Source organism: Mycteria americana, chromosome 2 (genome assembly GCF_035582795.1).
Source record: "Mycteria americana isolate JAX WOST 10 ecotype Jacksonville Zoo and Gardens chromosome 2, USCA_MyAme_1.0, whole genome shotgun sequence".
NCBI lineage: Eukaryota > Metazoa > Chordata > Aves > Ciconiiformes > Ciconiidae > Mycteria > Mycteria americana.
In genome coordinates this window covers 51,240,309-51,256,197 of record NC_134366.1, presented here as the reverse complement: position 1 = coordinate 51,256,197, position 15,889 = coordinate 51,240,309, and the positions used below count along the sequence as shown (strand labels likewise).

The 15,889-nt window shown below is 38.9% G+C and overlaps 2 protein-coding genes across 2 annotated transcripts in view; one reads left to right on the top strand and one right to left on the bottom strand.

Moving 5' to 3' along the window:
* Positions 1 to 15,889, bottom strand: part of TRAK1 (trafficking kinesin protein 1) — a 707,654-nt gene that overhangs the window by 301,902 nt on the left and 389,863 nt on the right. The window lies entirely within an intron of this gene.
* Positions 1 to 15,889, top strand: part of MYRIP (myosin VIIA and Rab interacting protein) — a 228,439-nt gene that overhangs the window by 158,962 nt on the left and 53,588 nt on the right. Inside the window, exons 3-6 of the mRNA XM_075493387.1 lie at positions 12,692 to 12,828; positions 14,536 to 14,616; positions 15,233 to 15,330; positions 15,660 to 15,740. Coding sequence (XP_075349502.1) covers positions 12,692 to 12,828; positions 14,536 to 14,616; positions 15,233 to 15,330; positions 15,660 to 15,740 — 397 coding nt within the window. The remainder of the gene's footprint in view (positions 1 to 12,691; positions 12,829 to 14,535; positions 14,617 to 15,232; positions 15,331 to 15,659; positions 15,741 to 15,889) is intronic.

Here is a 15,889-nt window from a genome sequence, read left to right as displayed (position 1 = left end):
GCGGAGGATTGTTGTCTTTTTGGCGTTCTTGAGCTCTATATTAAAAGCCCTGCGTATTTTTCTAATCAGGATTACAGAATTAATTTGCATGGTTTATCCTCTGGTATTTTTTTCTGATGGAGCGGAGTTTGTATTTCTTTTGTGAAAATTTTTATGCTTCATCGACCTTCCTTCTTTTTGTTGTTCAGCTGTTTTTCAAGAATCTGTGGATTAAAAATGAAGTTTCCAGAAAGAAAAGTCTTCACTTAGGTAATTTGAATAACTAATTAAAGTGGCTTTATGTTCTGTTGTTTCATTTGGTATCTGCTGTGGTAATGGAAAACATTTCTCCTGTGGGTGAACGGTGCATTTATTCGTAGCCATTTATGTTCAGTTGTACTTTGACTGGAAATACTTTCATTGCATTAACATGAACGTAAAGTTCAATGACCAAATGTTCCTGAGAGTGTTTTGATGTTGTTCTCTGCATTCTGAAGTTTATTTACATGTGGTTTCTGTATGAGTTTTCCTTCACTTCAGTGGGTAGGTGCAAAGGATAAATTTGTAGTAATAGCACAGCAGGAAGTGAATGCCTCTCCAATTGAGAATTTATGAATATCTCTTTCTGTTGTTGTTTCTTAAAGAAAACCAGTGAGATGTATTTATTTTGAGGTACTGTCAGTGTGGATTTTTGTTCTTTTTGCCTGTCTTCTTTCAGAAATCTGAAATAAAAATTACATTGATGTATTGTAGCAAGTAGAAACAAATATGACAGTAAAAGGCAGTATATCCGTGTTCAGTGTGGCTGTAATAACTTGCTTTGATTCATGTTTATTTGTATTTTGCTTCAACATGTTGTGTGCACGTGAGTGTCATAAATTTACTAATGATGCAGTATCGATTAATTCTTATGATTTGCCTGAAAAACTATCTAGTACCAGATGACCAGGATATGGAATTTCTTTCCTTTGAAAAATATTGAGATACTGAAAATGTATTTTACTGCAAATTAAGATAGAAAAAAAAAAACCACCAAATTTTACATGAAATGAAATTTCTGGGGAAAAAAGGTATTCATACAAAGTGAAATATTTACTTTTGCTTAAGGGGGAAAGATTTGTTTCAGTGGTGATATTTTTATTTGTATATTTATGATTTTTATGTCATGAAATAAATCCTATAGGTCATATACAAATGTCATTAATGTATCCTGTAATTTAAAATTTCCTCGTAAAAAGCACTGTGAAGTGAACATGTGGAATGTTCCAGTTTGGCAATATTCGAGTGTTCCAGCTTTTACAAAGGCATTTGGATTTGGACTTGTTTTGATTTGGTTTCAAATATCCAATAGCTGCTTATTTAATTTTCATCTGGGTTGACAGGTAGTATTAATCAGCTCTGTAAAGATAAGCATTTTAATGAAAGGCTTAAGAGGAAAATACTTGGCAGTGCGGTGAGGAAGTGATTTCCAGGCATTAAAGGAAGCACCTAGAAGGGCTGAGAAAAGAGGGTGACAAGTTCTTGGGTTCTATTTACACCCTTGAGATGAGGACTACAGACCATTTTTGGCCACTGAATGATCCACAGTGGCTGCAGTAACATCTGGGGCTTGTTACACACCAACCTAGAAATGAAAGCGGGAGTAAAATGAAGAGAGATGGGCTTTTTGTGCAGGTGGGGTAGAATTGGTACAGATATGACCATAAGGCTTCTTGGGAATGACAGGCTTCATGGTTTTCTTATCCAGCAGAGTTATTTGCTGGTTGATAAGGAGGTGTAACAGCTGAGTGCCTGGATTTCTCCCACTAAAGTGACATTTTAGCCCATTGGTGTATCTCCCAGCTAGTGAGGAGATACACTTTAAACCTCATTTCTGAAAGTGGCATGCATGTAATTGTCAGTTTAAAGAAAAGGTGGAGTGAAAATACCCTTGACTTAGTTCAACAGGATCTTTCTTTTTGAAGAGTTGGTAGTTTCTACGCTGCGAGTCTCAGCAATACTTCGATGGATGTGTGACTCAGCATTGCATAGCCCAGATTCGAGATCACCATGGCATATCTGGTGCTCTCAATGGGATCTCATCCATAGGGTCCGCGCTGTGCTACGTCGTATCCCGACAGTTATATTTGGCTTTCTTGAAAGAGTACTGGTAAGGTCTCAAATTACCTGTTCCGGGATCTATATTTAAACAAAGATATAGACCACTTGGGTCTTTTTTTCCTTGTCCCAGGAAGAAGCAGTGGGAATGATCAGCTGGCTAGAAAACATGATCTGGGATGAAACAGGATTCTTTAGACTTTAAAAAAAAAAAAAAAAGAGAAAAGCAAACCTCTTAAACTGTCTTGTTTACATAGAAACAAGGAAGATTTGGCTTAAATGTTAAGAAAACCTTTGAACGTTAGGATAGGAAACCACCAGAGTGGATGGCGTGGGGAGCTCTGCAGCATCGGTAGTCATTAAGAACAGGCTAGCTCTATATCTGCTGGGAGTGATCTAGGTATTGCTCGTTATGTGTGGGGGCAAAGGGAGCACCTGTGTGATCCCATTTCTTTCGCAGCCTAAGGCTCTGCCAAACTGGCTTGAAAGCAGCAGTAACTTTACTGCTAACTTTACTGCTGCTCTCTGCAAGCTCCCCTGCAATGCAGCCCTTGGAACTTTTAGGTTCAGAAGTCAGCTCTAAATAAATAAGCATCAGTCAACTGATGCTCACTTTACAAACCAAAAATGGAGGAAGAATATTCGCTAATGGCTGTAAGACATGGCAAACATCCTTATAAACATGTTGTTATGGCAAAAGCTTATTAGTTCTTGCTGAGATACTGTCAGGAGCTGTATTGGATATGGCTTCTCACGTCTTTTACTGCTGGTAGATGCCTGAAGAGAGGTCCTGCCCCTTCTTAGGTCATTCCTTTAACTGCCGTTAACTCTCCATGGTCATGATTTCACCCCTGGTGTTTATAGTCAGCTAAATTAGAGTGGACCACTGGGTTTGAAAACCCTCTTCTTTTTAAAAATTGACTTTTATAACTGCTGCAAAATCTGTATTTCCACTTGAGTTACCCTAAAACACAACATGCTTCCTTGGGAGCAGCAGGTTGGGTTAATATGCCAAATATGCACTCGTTTATGAGCCAGAGGTTCCTGACATACCGGCTCACAGGGAAAATACAGGGCAAAATAGCTCAGTTAAATGCTGACATGTTCTACTCTTATGTGTGTTTTCCTATTGGAGGACCAAGCCGTCACTCCAGTTATACCCAGTATTGTCTCAGTGTTTTCCTCACCTGCTGCAGGACACTTACCCTCTGTGGGGAACAGACCTGAAAATAGTCCTCACCAAACTCACACTCACAGCCTTCATTCACAAACCAGAATGACAGCTTTGTGCCCAAGTTAAGCCAGAAGACTTTTTTAGCCTGATCATCTTCATATGAGAAGATTAACTCGAGATGATGTGCAAAAACCACTGAACCTGACCTACGTCCAGCCACTACTTGTTCAAATCTTATCCTTTGCAGAAATCTTAAAAGGAAGGTGTCTTGTTGCAGTAAGCCTCTGTCAAAGGAACCTCTTTAATTCTGGGGAAATGTAATTGGAAGAATGTACAATTCAGAGAAGATCCAAATAGCTTCATAGGAAAAGTAAGTTAAGTATGCAGATGACTGCCGAAAAGGAAGGAGGATGCAGTGATAGAGGAGTATGCACATAGTGCTGGGTAAGTGAAAATCTACTGTTAGGTGGCAGCATGGGTGGGTATAAAAGGCAAAAGGGTGTAAATCTGAACCAAAGGTGGCATGTCATGTCTGGCATTTCTCAGGGAGAGTTTGTGGGCATAAATGCTCTGACTGGGTTACGGGAACCATCAGTGGTATATAGCCAAGTTTACAGGTGTGTTCACCTCAGGTCTAGACCTCTTGTGTTTCATGGGCTTGACTTCGGCTGAACTCGTCAGTTCTGGAAGATCACAATATACCCCTGAGCAAACCCAATCCATACCCACCAATTTTCCCAATTATTTGTCACTGCATATGGCCAATGTTTCATCATTCTATGTAATGTCTGTCAGCAAATGTACGCAAACATTTATCTTGCACTCTAGATGTGGTCTCCAAGGAATGTTGCTTTGCTAGTTAGGGGTTACAGATTGGCTAATAGGGATTACAAAGTGCAACTAATCTTTCTTTTTTTTTTCTTTTTTGTCTCTTTTTTTTTTTTAATAAAGCATCAGTTAAGTCTGTTATTTTCTTGAGAGGGACACCTGTACCTTCTCCATTCTTGTTTTCAAAAAGGCTATTAGAGGCAGATGTTTTACTCCTGATTTCTTACATACTGATTACTTTCCAATAATTAAATTATACATTTAAAGATCAGCAATCTCATGGTTTGTTTTAATGTAGATTAGATGATCGAGCTATCACTGGGAGTGTGGGTCACAAATGCATGTGTGGCATGTAGCTGTGGACTCTATCGTCAGAGAGCTTTGAGGAGGCCAAAAGTATGCCTAGATTTAGGTTAGGTATAGCCAAATTTATGGAAGATGAGTCCTTCAAAGGGTGTCCTTTGAGGATGGTCTGTTGTAATGTCAGACATGGAGTCCTGAGCTGACAAGTGCAGGGTGTGTCGAAGGCAGGGTCACTCCACAATTGCACCTTTCCTGTCATCTCTTCCCTAGCATCTGCTGATGGCCAGAGACAGAGTAAGAGGCTAGGTGAACCTTTTATTTGAACTAGTATGGCTCATGATCTTATTTTTATGAGCCAGTAAAATATTTTAAGGGAGGGTTACGATCACTTACTGTGACCTGCTGCATAATGCAGCAACTGATTCCTGCGCTTTGGCACATGCTGCAGTGAGCAATCCTCAGCGTGTTCCGAGGCTTGGTTTAAAGGGCCCAGGTGGTAGACACTTTAGTACCTCCTTCAGTAATCAGGATTAGGTGAACTTGTTACAAGTTTTGATCTTTCTTCCTTTCAGAAAGTATATCTAGTTTTTTCTGTATAAAACCTACTCTGTCTTCCTCCCACATCTAATTTCTTGACTGCTGATTTCAAAGGTAAAGGAGACATAGTAAGCAAATTTGAGGGCTGCACAAAAAGGGTTGCCCTTTTTTTCCTCTGTGCTAACCTTAGTTTATTACTTCTTGTATGTTGCTCCATGTTGGAATTTAATGGCCAAAACTGGGGCAGTGAATTTCTCAGTGAATGGTTGGGAAGATGCATATTTTTAGGAAATGCCTTATATAGTACAATACTGTAGGTTGAGCTCTCTGAATAATTAACATACTGTAGACTGCACTCTGATTACTGGGCCAGGTTCATTTCTGCTGGCACAGGAAAGTAATGATTTCACTGTGTGGGACACAGAGAGTTGTTTTGTTCCACTTGTGCGAAAGATAGATGATGTTTTCACTGGGTTGGACAGTTTTCATTTTGGGGTAGATGCTTTGACTTGAGACGGTTTCTTCGCTGCTGTTACTTGGATTTTGCTGACCGCTGAGCATAGCATTCATCGTGCAATGCTGTAGCCTTTCCTGTGATGCATCTGCACGGGTCAGTGTGCCGTGCTTTCACGTGTCACAGTGTAATCCGGGTGCAGCCCTCTGCTGTGGCTAATTGGAGGAAGAAATTTTCTGGAGCAGCATTTCTTAAGTGATGGGCGATCTGCAGAATGCCATTAGAGGAAAAGAAATAGGATTTCAACTTAAAGGTTGGGAAGGAAGTGTCACAAAGAGTTAACAGTGGCCTCTTGGGCTAAATGTTAAGGAGCTGTTCTTGAGGCGTGAACAACTGCCTTTCACAGGCAGGGGATATGATACACGCAAAACAATCTCAGAAATATAAGTCCCATCTTGGAATGACATAAGCTTGGCCAAAGGTTGATGTACAGAAGTTCCTGTTCAGGGCTTCAGGGGGCTGAACTTTCTCAATTTATTTTTTTTAAGTCTGATTTTTAGCAAACTGAGCGTTGGCAGGTTATTCATATGTGCGGTGTTTGTGTGCTATAGTAATGATTCATCCCGAAGGGAATGAAGGTGAAGTTGCATTCTTGAACCTGGAAGTGTGTTTGATTTCACTGAAACTGAAAGGAACTGAAATACTTTAATTCAACAATTTATAAAGAACAGTACTTTACAAGCTCTAAAACATCAGCCCAAGGGAAAAAGCAAATATTGCTATAGGCAGAGAAAGACTATTTCAGGATGCTGAATTTGAAGCAATTTTACTCTAAAACTGAGTAAATAAGAAGTGACAGGCTAAATCTTAATTGTTTCTCTGGGCACCGGGCTGAGGCCACTCAGTGCCTGGGAAATGGAAACAAGGGCCTTGAGCTTCGTATTCTGTGTGAGGCCAGTACAGGGAGAGAGCCCGTGTCAGGGGCCCTGTGACAGACAATGTGCCTGAGACGGCATAATCTGGATTAGCTGGAGTTTCCCAGAGAACTGATGCGTACGTGGCACCAATGCAGACGGAAGGTGATGGACGTGCAGCTCCCCAGGAGGGGCAGGGCTTCAAGGGTGTCGGTCCTACAGCACCGGTCACCTGCCTGTGGGGAAACACCATGGTTAAAGACAAGAATATTTAACTGCAGCATGCCTCTGGCTCCTGCCCAGCAGTGTGGCTAAGGAGATTGGCTTTGGAGGTGTCCTGTCCACCGGTGTCCCAGCTTTGGCATAGCTCAGCCAGCAGTTTTCCTCTGGCTCCCAACCCCTCCATCTCTTTACTCATGCCTGAGCCTCCAGGCAGTTCAAGGAGCCTTGGGAGCGCTTTGAAAGACTGAAAACTAAACATTGATGTTGTTTTTCCATTGAAAATTTAAACTTCTAATATTTCTTCAGTTTGATGTGGTTGTGTTTCATTTTGGAGTCTCCCACAGAGCAACAGTTCTGATCTGGGGATAGTCCTGTATTTCAGAGGTGAGTTTGTTTGGCTTTTTAAATTTTCATTACTTAATTTAAAAAAATTGTCACATCCACAAAAGTAAAAAGGTCCAAGAATTGTAAAGCAGCTCCCTTCCTGAGTTAATCTAGCCAATTGCCGATCTCGAGTGACTTGAGGTTGGATGTTACACTAGGGCATGGCACAGCAGGAGAAGCACGGGGTAACAATTTTTAAAGCCAGATAAAAAGTTATTTTCAGCAACTGTTTTATTTGGTTTCTAGTGAGCTTGATTGGTTGTTAGCTGATCATCAGTCATCTGAGAAATTCAGGGCTGCATTTCAGGGCTGAATAGTGCTGATACCCATTCAAGAATATTAAGCAGCTGTTTAATGAAGACCTTTTTTTATGAGGGACATCACTTTAGTGGGTCTGCTACTGGTCCTTTTTATTATTTCCTGTTTTACAAAGTAAGAACCATGGGGAACATCTCACAACTAAGTTATAAAGCCCTGAAAAATTGAGTTTATAATGAAAGTTGCAACCAACCCATGAGTCTGCTACTAGTAAACACAGTGGTAATGCTGTACTAATTGGGGGGGATGGGAATGAGTTTAACACATTTAAAAAGAATAAACAAGTATTTGAAGAAACACCTTTTCCTGTCAAAAGGAAGTATAAAAATTATATTTAAAGATATTACTCTGTGATTATTACACTGTCATTATATACCTAAGGGTCATAAGGTCAGATTTCCAATATCTTAACACGTTGTGGACCATCGACAGAATCAGTGGGGCTGCAGGGAGGCAGTAGTGTCATTTAGCCTACAGCATGATTCCTATTCTTCCGGTAGAAAGATGGCAAAGGTTACAGATGAGGGGAGAGGAATCAGGCTCAGGAGGCTCAGCTAGCAGCTGGGGCTCCAGGGGACACCTCCACCTTGAGTGAACGTAAGAGGCTCTAGCAGGCTGACATAAAACTCATATCTAACATTTCACAATACATATATGGAGGTGAGCTCAGAAATACGAACTGTTTGGCATAACCATTTGTACAAAGAGTTGTTGATGTGCAGGTGAAGTTTGTGGCCCTGATTTTGGAGTCAGATTGAAGGGCTAGAAGAGTTTACTGGTGTGGCTGTTGGCATAAAGCTATGGAAGATGCGCTAAGATAGGAGTGGAACGCTGAAAAGGAGTCTTCAGTTCCCAGTGCAAGTCAACAGCAAGGAGACTCCAAGTGAATTATGTATTCACTCTGACATTTAAATACTGTAAGTTCAGATTTCCAGAAGCACCTCCTGACTTACTGAGCTGCAGTCTAGTTTCTGTAAGTGACACAAGTTCTTCTTGTGGGAGAAAACTTCTCACAAAGTTCATGGAAAAATGTTGTTATAAAATGCTTCCTTGTAGTTCAGCTTGCGTTACGAGTAGAGATTAAGGTCATGAACATTAAGTTGGTACTACCTTTTAGAGAAGATTTATTGCAGAAGCTTCATATTGCCTTTAGACCACGTAAAACCTCACTTTTTAGAAGAAAAAAAAAATTAAAGTGGTAAATCAAGTCACTAAACAACCTCCTCTGTATTGAGTAGTGAATACTTGTCATCATGCATGAGTGGCGTCTTTCACATGATCTTCTTGTGATCATCACTAATAATGAGAGAGATGGTTTATGTCTCCACTCCCCAGCACAGCTGGTGTACTTTTTTTTCTCAGAAGGCTAAAAATTGAGTATTTGGCTGCTGCAGGTGAGAAGTGTACTGAAAACCGCTTGTGAAGATTTTTAACTGGCTTATCCATTGCTCTTACAGTGCTACTTGATTAAGGCAAACATATTGCTGCACTAAAAAAAAAAAAGACTGGGACTTTATAATACTCGTTCAAGTTTTAATGTTATTAAACCAAAACTGTCTGCCTAGCTTTTACACTTTCTAGTAAGGCAGAGTTTTAAAATCATAGTATTCCCCTCTGCCAAAAGCACATCAAAATGCAACTCAACTCCATGGCAATATAACATAAATAATGTCCTTAGCATTTAAAGCTATTTAGCAATAAAGACATAGCAGTCTTTATGGCACAGAAAGAGAGAGAAATGGCTTCAGCAATTCCTGGTTCTTTAAAATGCATCCCACTAATATCCTTTAAGTGTGAACTTTCATTTCATGGGAGAACTTGCACACTTTCTATTAGAGGTAATAAGGAAAGTGTTTCATTTTAACAATTTAATGCTAGCACTGTCATAGGTTTTCATTATTCTGGACTCATGGACTGCTTTTGCAGAATACAGCTTTAAAATACAGGTCAACATTAAAGGATTTTGAAATAAGGTGAAAATGCTTTTATTTCTCTTTCGAGTGGGTCCTTTATTTTAGTATCTATAAGATACTAAACTACTCTTTTCTCCAAATGCTCTCTCCCCAGGAGGAATCAGCAGGGACGTTGTGACTTATTTGAAAATTAAGAGGCTGAAAAGCTTTACAGGAGGCATTGTAATCTGCTATAAAATGTGTGCAGGACAGAGGCATAGATTTGGGGTTGTTGGTAGCTCTCCAACACAGGAGAGAAGCATGAGATTATTAGATTACTCACAAAGTGTTAATCCTGCAGCAATGAGGAAATTTAAAAAAAAAAATCCTAATCCTTGTGTTTACACCAGATTAGCCAGTACAAAGAGGCAAGCACCTCTTCTTTCATTGTTGCTTTGAGATGTATAATCTATCTTTCTGACTCTTCCAAAGTTCACATATGGAAAATGTTATCATTACAAATACAAAGCCTGTCTCTAAAATTGTGTTAGTTGCAAAGCTATGTCTCACCTCATTAAAAAATCAGTGCTGTTAGCTTTCTGTTTTTACAGAAACAGTATTGATCAGACCCAGAAAAACATGGTAGCATGGGGAAAAAGATGGGGAAGCAGGCTTGCAGTGGATCTTATCTCTCATTTTTCCCAAGTTGCCAGTCAGCATTCATAACTGACTATCTTAACTCATACGGTTTGTACAATGAGATAGGTGACTTTCTGCTTTTGGTACCTTGTCACTCAGTCTGAATATTAAGAACTGCATCTACTTGGCTTCCAAGAAGGTAAGTTTAGCATTTTGAGCTAGTGGAGCTGAGGTTGCTTGGTAAACATGCTAAGGTAGTTGGTAGGGATCTTGAAAGCCCTAAAGCAATGTATTTGAGGACTGACAGTGCTGTGAGTCCACCAGTAGTGACAGTGCTATTTTGTGGACAGCGTGGAGAATACTGTGTTCACTGGGCAGAAGAACATCCTTCCTGGCCAATGCCTCCTGCTAAGCCTCTTTCAACCCAGTCATGCAGACTTAAGTTTTATCCATCATAATGATTGTGACTCCGTGCTATTGACTGAAATCTTACACTCCCAGCACCTGTAGAAACTCAGTGGACAGAAGTGAATCAAATTCAGCAAGAAGATGTAGTGTTTGTTCCTTTCTGATGCAGTTTCCATGAGACCAAATGGTTCCTGCCCACAAAGAAGGCAGGTTCTCAGAATACCAAAGAATTGCAGCTTTGGGAGAGAAATTTGCCTCCATTCACAGATTCATCACTTGTGCCAGCAAGGCAAGCCCTGGTCAGTGGGTCAGGACTTGGACAGGCATCATAACAGATTTCTTGGTGGGAGCATTATAGGAATTCAGAAATCCTGTACTTCACAGACAGACCTAGGCATGCTTCCCATTGCTTGTGCTCTGTCACCAGCCACCTGCGCTTCATGAGATGTCAGTCATCTGTACACCATGGGTAAGGATGTTTTCCAGAAAAAAATAGGATTTTTGCCCTCATCACGTTAGTGATATTTGTAGAATGGTGAATATTGGAACTAATCAGCCTCCTGGGAACCATAGTTAGGCTTGGGATATTACTATGCAAACAGATAGTAAAGGGCTAATACTCTTACGTTATCTGTAAACATCTCTCCTGCATCTAACTGCTGACACAGCATACAGAAAAAATACGCTTCGGTTCCACTATGTGCTTTTTCTTCAGTTTTTGTCTTCCGTAGAGTAACTAACGTAACTTTAAGGGTTCACAGTTTGAATATGATAGGCTTCATTGATTTTTATTTTTAATTTCCCACTGCTGGTGTTTGCTACTAAACACTTTCCAGTGGTGACAGAGAAGTGGACTATATCATGATGTTCTGCTTTACATGAAGTGGATATCCCTTTTTAGCAATATATTGAAACTCAAAAAATCCAGAGCCGGACTAGAAGCATTTAGTTGAAACCCCAGGCTCAGCGTATTTGTTTGTTATCAAGTATCTCCTAAGGTTCAGTGCCGCGTAAGAACTACATTGCTAGTCTCTCAATAGGTGAGATTTTATTTGCTTATGAAATGGTATGTGTTAAACAAAAATTATGGATTGTCACTTGCTTTGCACTTTATAAAGAAAAGTCTACAGTGCCTGAAAGAAAATCTAAAGGTTACATTGGGGCTTTCATTTTATTTTGTTTTTTACCCATGACCCCAGGTTTAAAAACCAGAATTAAATCATCTGAATGTCTTCAAGTCTGGAAGTGCTGAGAGTCCAGCACTCCTGATAGTAACATCATTCCTTTAGGGTTCATATATTGGCACTGGACACTAACCTTAGCCTTTTGGTTTCTAAAATCTTGGTGTTAAGAATCATCTCTTTGCTTAATTATGTAACAAGCTCCATAGGGCTTCTAGTTCCAAGACCCCAATTTTTATAATTATTACAAAGAGGACATTACCTTTGCAGCCTATACTAAAGACTGTTTTATATGAAATGTTTTCATGTCCTATAAAAATATCTTGGTTCCTGCAATGTAAGTGCAGAAAATTAATTAAAGATAAACTACTGTGGCAATGTGCAAAGGATCAAATGAGCTCAAATAAGGAAGCAAACACTCAGAATTAGTTCATGTTCACTGGCTCAGACTTATTTCTCCTTACTGGAGGCTTTTGGGTAAGTCAGCTTTAATTTACAGGTGGGCCCCTAGGATCCCCCTCTCCAGGACACCTTTGGTAGGGAATGTATGGGTCCACTGTGGGTTGCCCTGCAGTAGCCTGTCGTTGTGTTGTCTGGGAATATGGTGTAGGTTATCTACCACCCACTACTGAAGTAACAGGTGGAGCAAGAGCCCTCTGCCATGTGGAAAAGAATACAGAGTTTGACAGTATCTCATGCCTTTATAAAAGTATATGAGCTCTGGGGACAAATCCATTAGGATTGAGCTACTGATGTCAGTGATGCTTACTTTGAAAGTAAGAAACCAAACTGCAGTTGTGAGTCCTTCCCCCCAAAAAAGGTGGTCTGCCTACCATTCTTTGGTAGGCATTCTGCTTTGAGGTCCTCTAATTAGGCTTTGTCTACTCCATTGGTTTCCCCAAGTAAAAGCAGTGATTTATTTTTATGAAAATGTTATTTTTTGTGGTGCATTAATGGGCTAATGTTCTTACATTATCTGTAAATCTGTGTAACTAAAGGCTATTTTTAAAACCTTCCTGTACTGTTCCAAGGCTTGTTTATATTTTTCAAAACGCTGTAGTGTTGGCATTATAATGTAAAAGGGGAGAGCACCTCTTCTGATAGTAGCAAAACCAAATAAAACCTTGAGTAATGTGAAGCAGATATTTGCTCATGAGTTACCTTTTTCTTTTTTTTTTTTTTTTTTTTTGCCTCAGTATACTGGACACTTGGGAAGTACAAACAGTAAAGAAGTGTTCAGAAATTAATACCTCTATGCTCTGAGGCCTAAAAGATCCTTTTTTACATAAAAGGATGGTAAACTGTTTACATTTATTTGTTGTAGAATTGTTCCAAATATGTATTTTATTTTTCTGTTTTAGGCTCCTAAGGACCCAGTCTCTGGATTGGTACTATAATAATGTCAAAAGCCGCTTTAAGTGTTTTGGAAGTGCCAAAGTCCTGAAGAACTTATACAAGAAGCATAGACTGGAGAGTGGAATTTGTCCTGATGTAACAGGTAAGAACAGCTGTGTTGATTTCTTATTAGTTTATCTACTTTAACACACAAGCTGAGACAATGGAAATTCTGAGATTATTTCAAAAAATATTTTTTTTAAGGCTTTTTTTTTTTTAAAAGAAATACCTCAGTGGAGAGAAAAAAGAGGTGAAGTGTCTAGAGAGCTGTTTAAGAATTCAAACAATGTTTAATCTTAATTATGCCAGTGATACAGAAGAACTGTTATCTTCAGTCCATAAAGTGAATTGCAGTTTGTATTCTAGCCCATGTTCCAAAATTTATCACAGGTCTGAGCAGTCAATGAATGAGAAATAATTTTGCATTCAACATTCAACCATGGAGCACATTTCCATGGTGTTTGAAGCAAAATTTGGTTAACATGGGATACGTTCAGTATCCAAGTTGACCAAAACTTAGATTGTCCTCACTTAGAGTTTTGCATGCTTAAGGATCTGAAACTGGCCACATCTTATCTTTGTATTGATGTTTGTAAATGGTTAAGTATGAGTAAGTATTGTAAATGGTTAAGTATTGGCATCACCTTTTTAAATGAAAAGACACAATTCTCCCTTAACTATGGTGTTACAATGCATCACCCCATAAGAAGAGTAATTGGAGATGTAAAATGGGTTAGAAGAAATGGCATTTGGTGTCATACTGGTACCTTTAGCAAATTACTCAAAACACAGCTAGCTGAACGTTTGAAATTTCATTGGATTTATTGGACCAGATACTTTCCTAAGGTAATTCTTTCGAAATTTGTACAGAGAATGTAATTTGTCTATAGTCTTTACTTTGTCTTTTTCTGAAATTACATAGGATGGTAAGTTCTGAAATTATATAGGATGGTATGCTGAGTGAAAATTTTAGGTGTTTCGTATGAATATTGGCATAAAAGCTTCTAGGGAGAAGTGACCTATGCATTAAATTCTGCTTTATTAGTCTTTTTGCTTTCTCTGTATCAAATTCATTTTTCTAGAGAAGATTCCTTAACAGTTGAGAACAAATATATATGAAGACAAGAAAATCCGTGTCAGTGAGGGCAGAAGTGGGATAATGGAATTAAAAACTGTGGGGATAGATCCTTCAGAACTTTACTATGATATGTTGCCTTTACTTAAGCCATAGCCTCACTGAATTTGTCCTTGAATGGAAGTATGAACAATGCAATGAGTCGTCACAGTGGCATGTGCACTCTCTGTGAGACCTTTCTAAGGAAGGCCTTTGAGTCTAAATGTCATTGCTAACTTTCTTCTACTCTCCCTGTGACTGTTAGGTAAACCTTTTGTTCCCTTTGAAGATAAATACTTGTATATGTATCTGGGTTTTGGCTTATTTATACAGCATTGCCCTTTAAAATGTAGAATCTATTTCAACCCCAAATGTCATATTAAAGGCAAATTCCCTGTACTTAACTTCTACCATGTAGGTTTTATACCTAGTAGCTTCTTCCTCTCTCTCTCTCTTTTACTGTACGAATAGTTTTCTCCATCCAAAATGAATGAGAGGTCTTTCATATAAAGGCAGTCATGTTTTGTACAAAAGCTGCTGCAGTCATGGTTTATACAAAAGGTAGGAGGAGTTTTCCGGTTATCCCTCTTTGTGTGTGGTGCCACCGTATCTTGAATGAATATTCTAATCTAATAATGCGTCTGCTGATAATGGGTATTTCTTATACTAATGCACAGTACTGTCTTTTCTGAGCAGAAGGAGGTTTTTTTGAAGGAAGCTTTGAAAATGAAGGAAGCATTTGTGGCAGTGACTCTACATTCTACCGACAGACAGAAGGTATGCTGCTAAAAACTCACTTGATTAAAACACAGTCCTTACACTTTGAATTACTGGACAAATAGCCTAGAGTGCTGGTAAGTCTTGTTCACAGATCCAACAATCTTTTAGCTGAAACATATAGCAAGATACTAAAACTCCTTTCTATACCAGGCTGGGATATCTTGCTTCAGTATTACAGCTAATACACACTTATTCTAGTGTGATTTTCTCAATGTTCAGTTTTTGTTACTTCTCTCCCATTTCCTTTCCTATGCTTATATATTTTTTTCATTCTCTTTCTTGTATTCTGTTGGTGTTCATAGGAAGTTTACAAATTTTCTACCTGTTATTTCCTCCTAACTATTTTACTGGGTTCTAAAATGAGCAACATAAAAATACTGTATTTTATTGTATTTAATATTTACATTTAAGAAGTAACATAGAGATTGAGACAAATTTCTCTGTCTTAAGGTGTTTATTTTACTGTGCATAATTCTGGATTGAGGAAATGAACTTTGTCATGAACAACCTAAGATTTGAATATAAGTCCAGAATATGAGTCTGAATTTTGGAGCTCATTATGCAAAATGTACACATATAAAGAACATGGTGTTTTTTCTTATTCTTCACCTAGGACATAGCATGATGGATACCCTTGCTGTGGCCTTACGTGTTGCAGAGGAAGCAGTGGAAGAAGCTATTTCTAAGGCAGAGACCTACAGTGACAGCCTGGTAACATTTAAAAAAAAAAAAGTATTAATTTAAATAGAACAGTTATGCTTCTTTTAATTTGGATAGTGGTGCAAAAACAAGTAGATACAAAAGAAAACATAAAGAATTAGTGACTATCTCATGCTATACCTAAAGAGTTGGGTGTGGGTTTTATGAACTTGTGTCCAAGATGCATGTTGCATTTCAGAAGGTGACATGTGATGTAAGTACCTGTAATTTCTTCCCACAGTGCCAGTAGGGCATATTACCCATTTCATGATCTATACCATTTCTGTGGAAAGGCTGCTTTTATGCAATTTTAGCAACTACAGGTACCCATTTTCATGCAGGACAAGCAGAACGAGGCTTGTTACTTGCAGGAACACAAGGAGGACCTCATAGAAGAGCTGGCCACAACCATCGTGCAGAAGGTATGGCATGTATTTTTTCCCTAGCTTGTTTAATAGCCAAAACACAATCCTTTAGTGTGGTGAGCTTTGACTCTGCTAACAGCAAAAAAGATTACACCAGTGCAGAAAGTAGAGTAAATGATAAGTTGCAACTTCAACTATCACAGCAT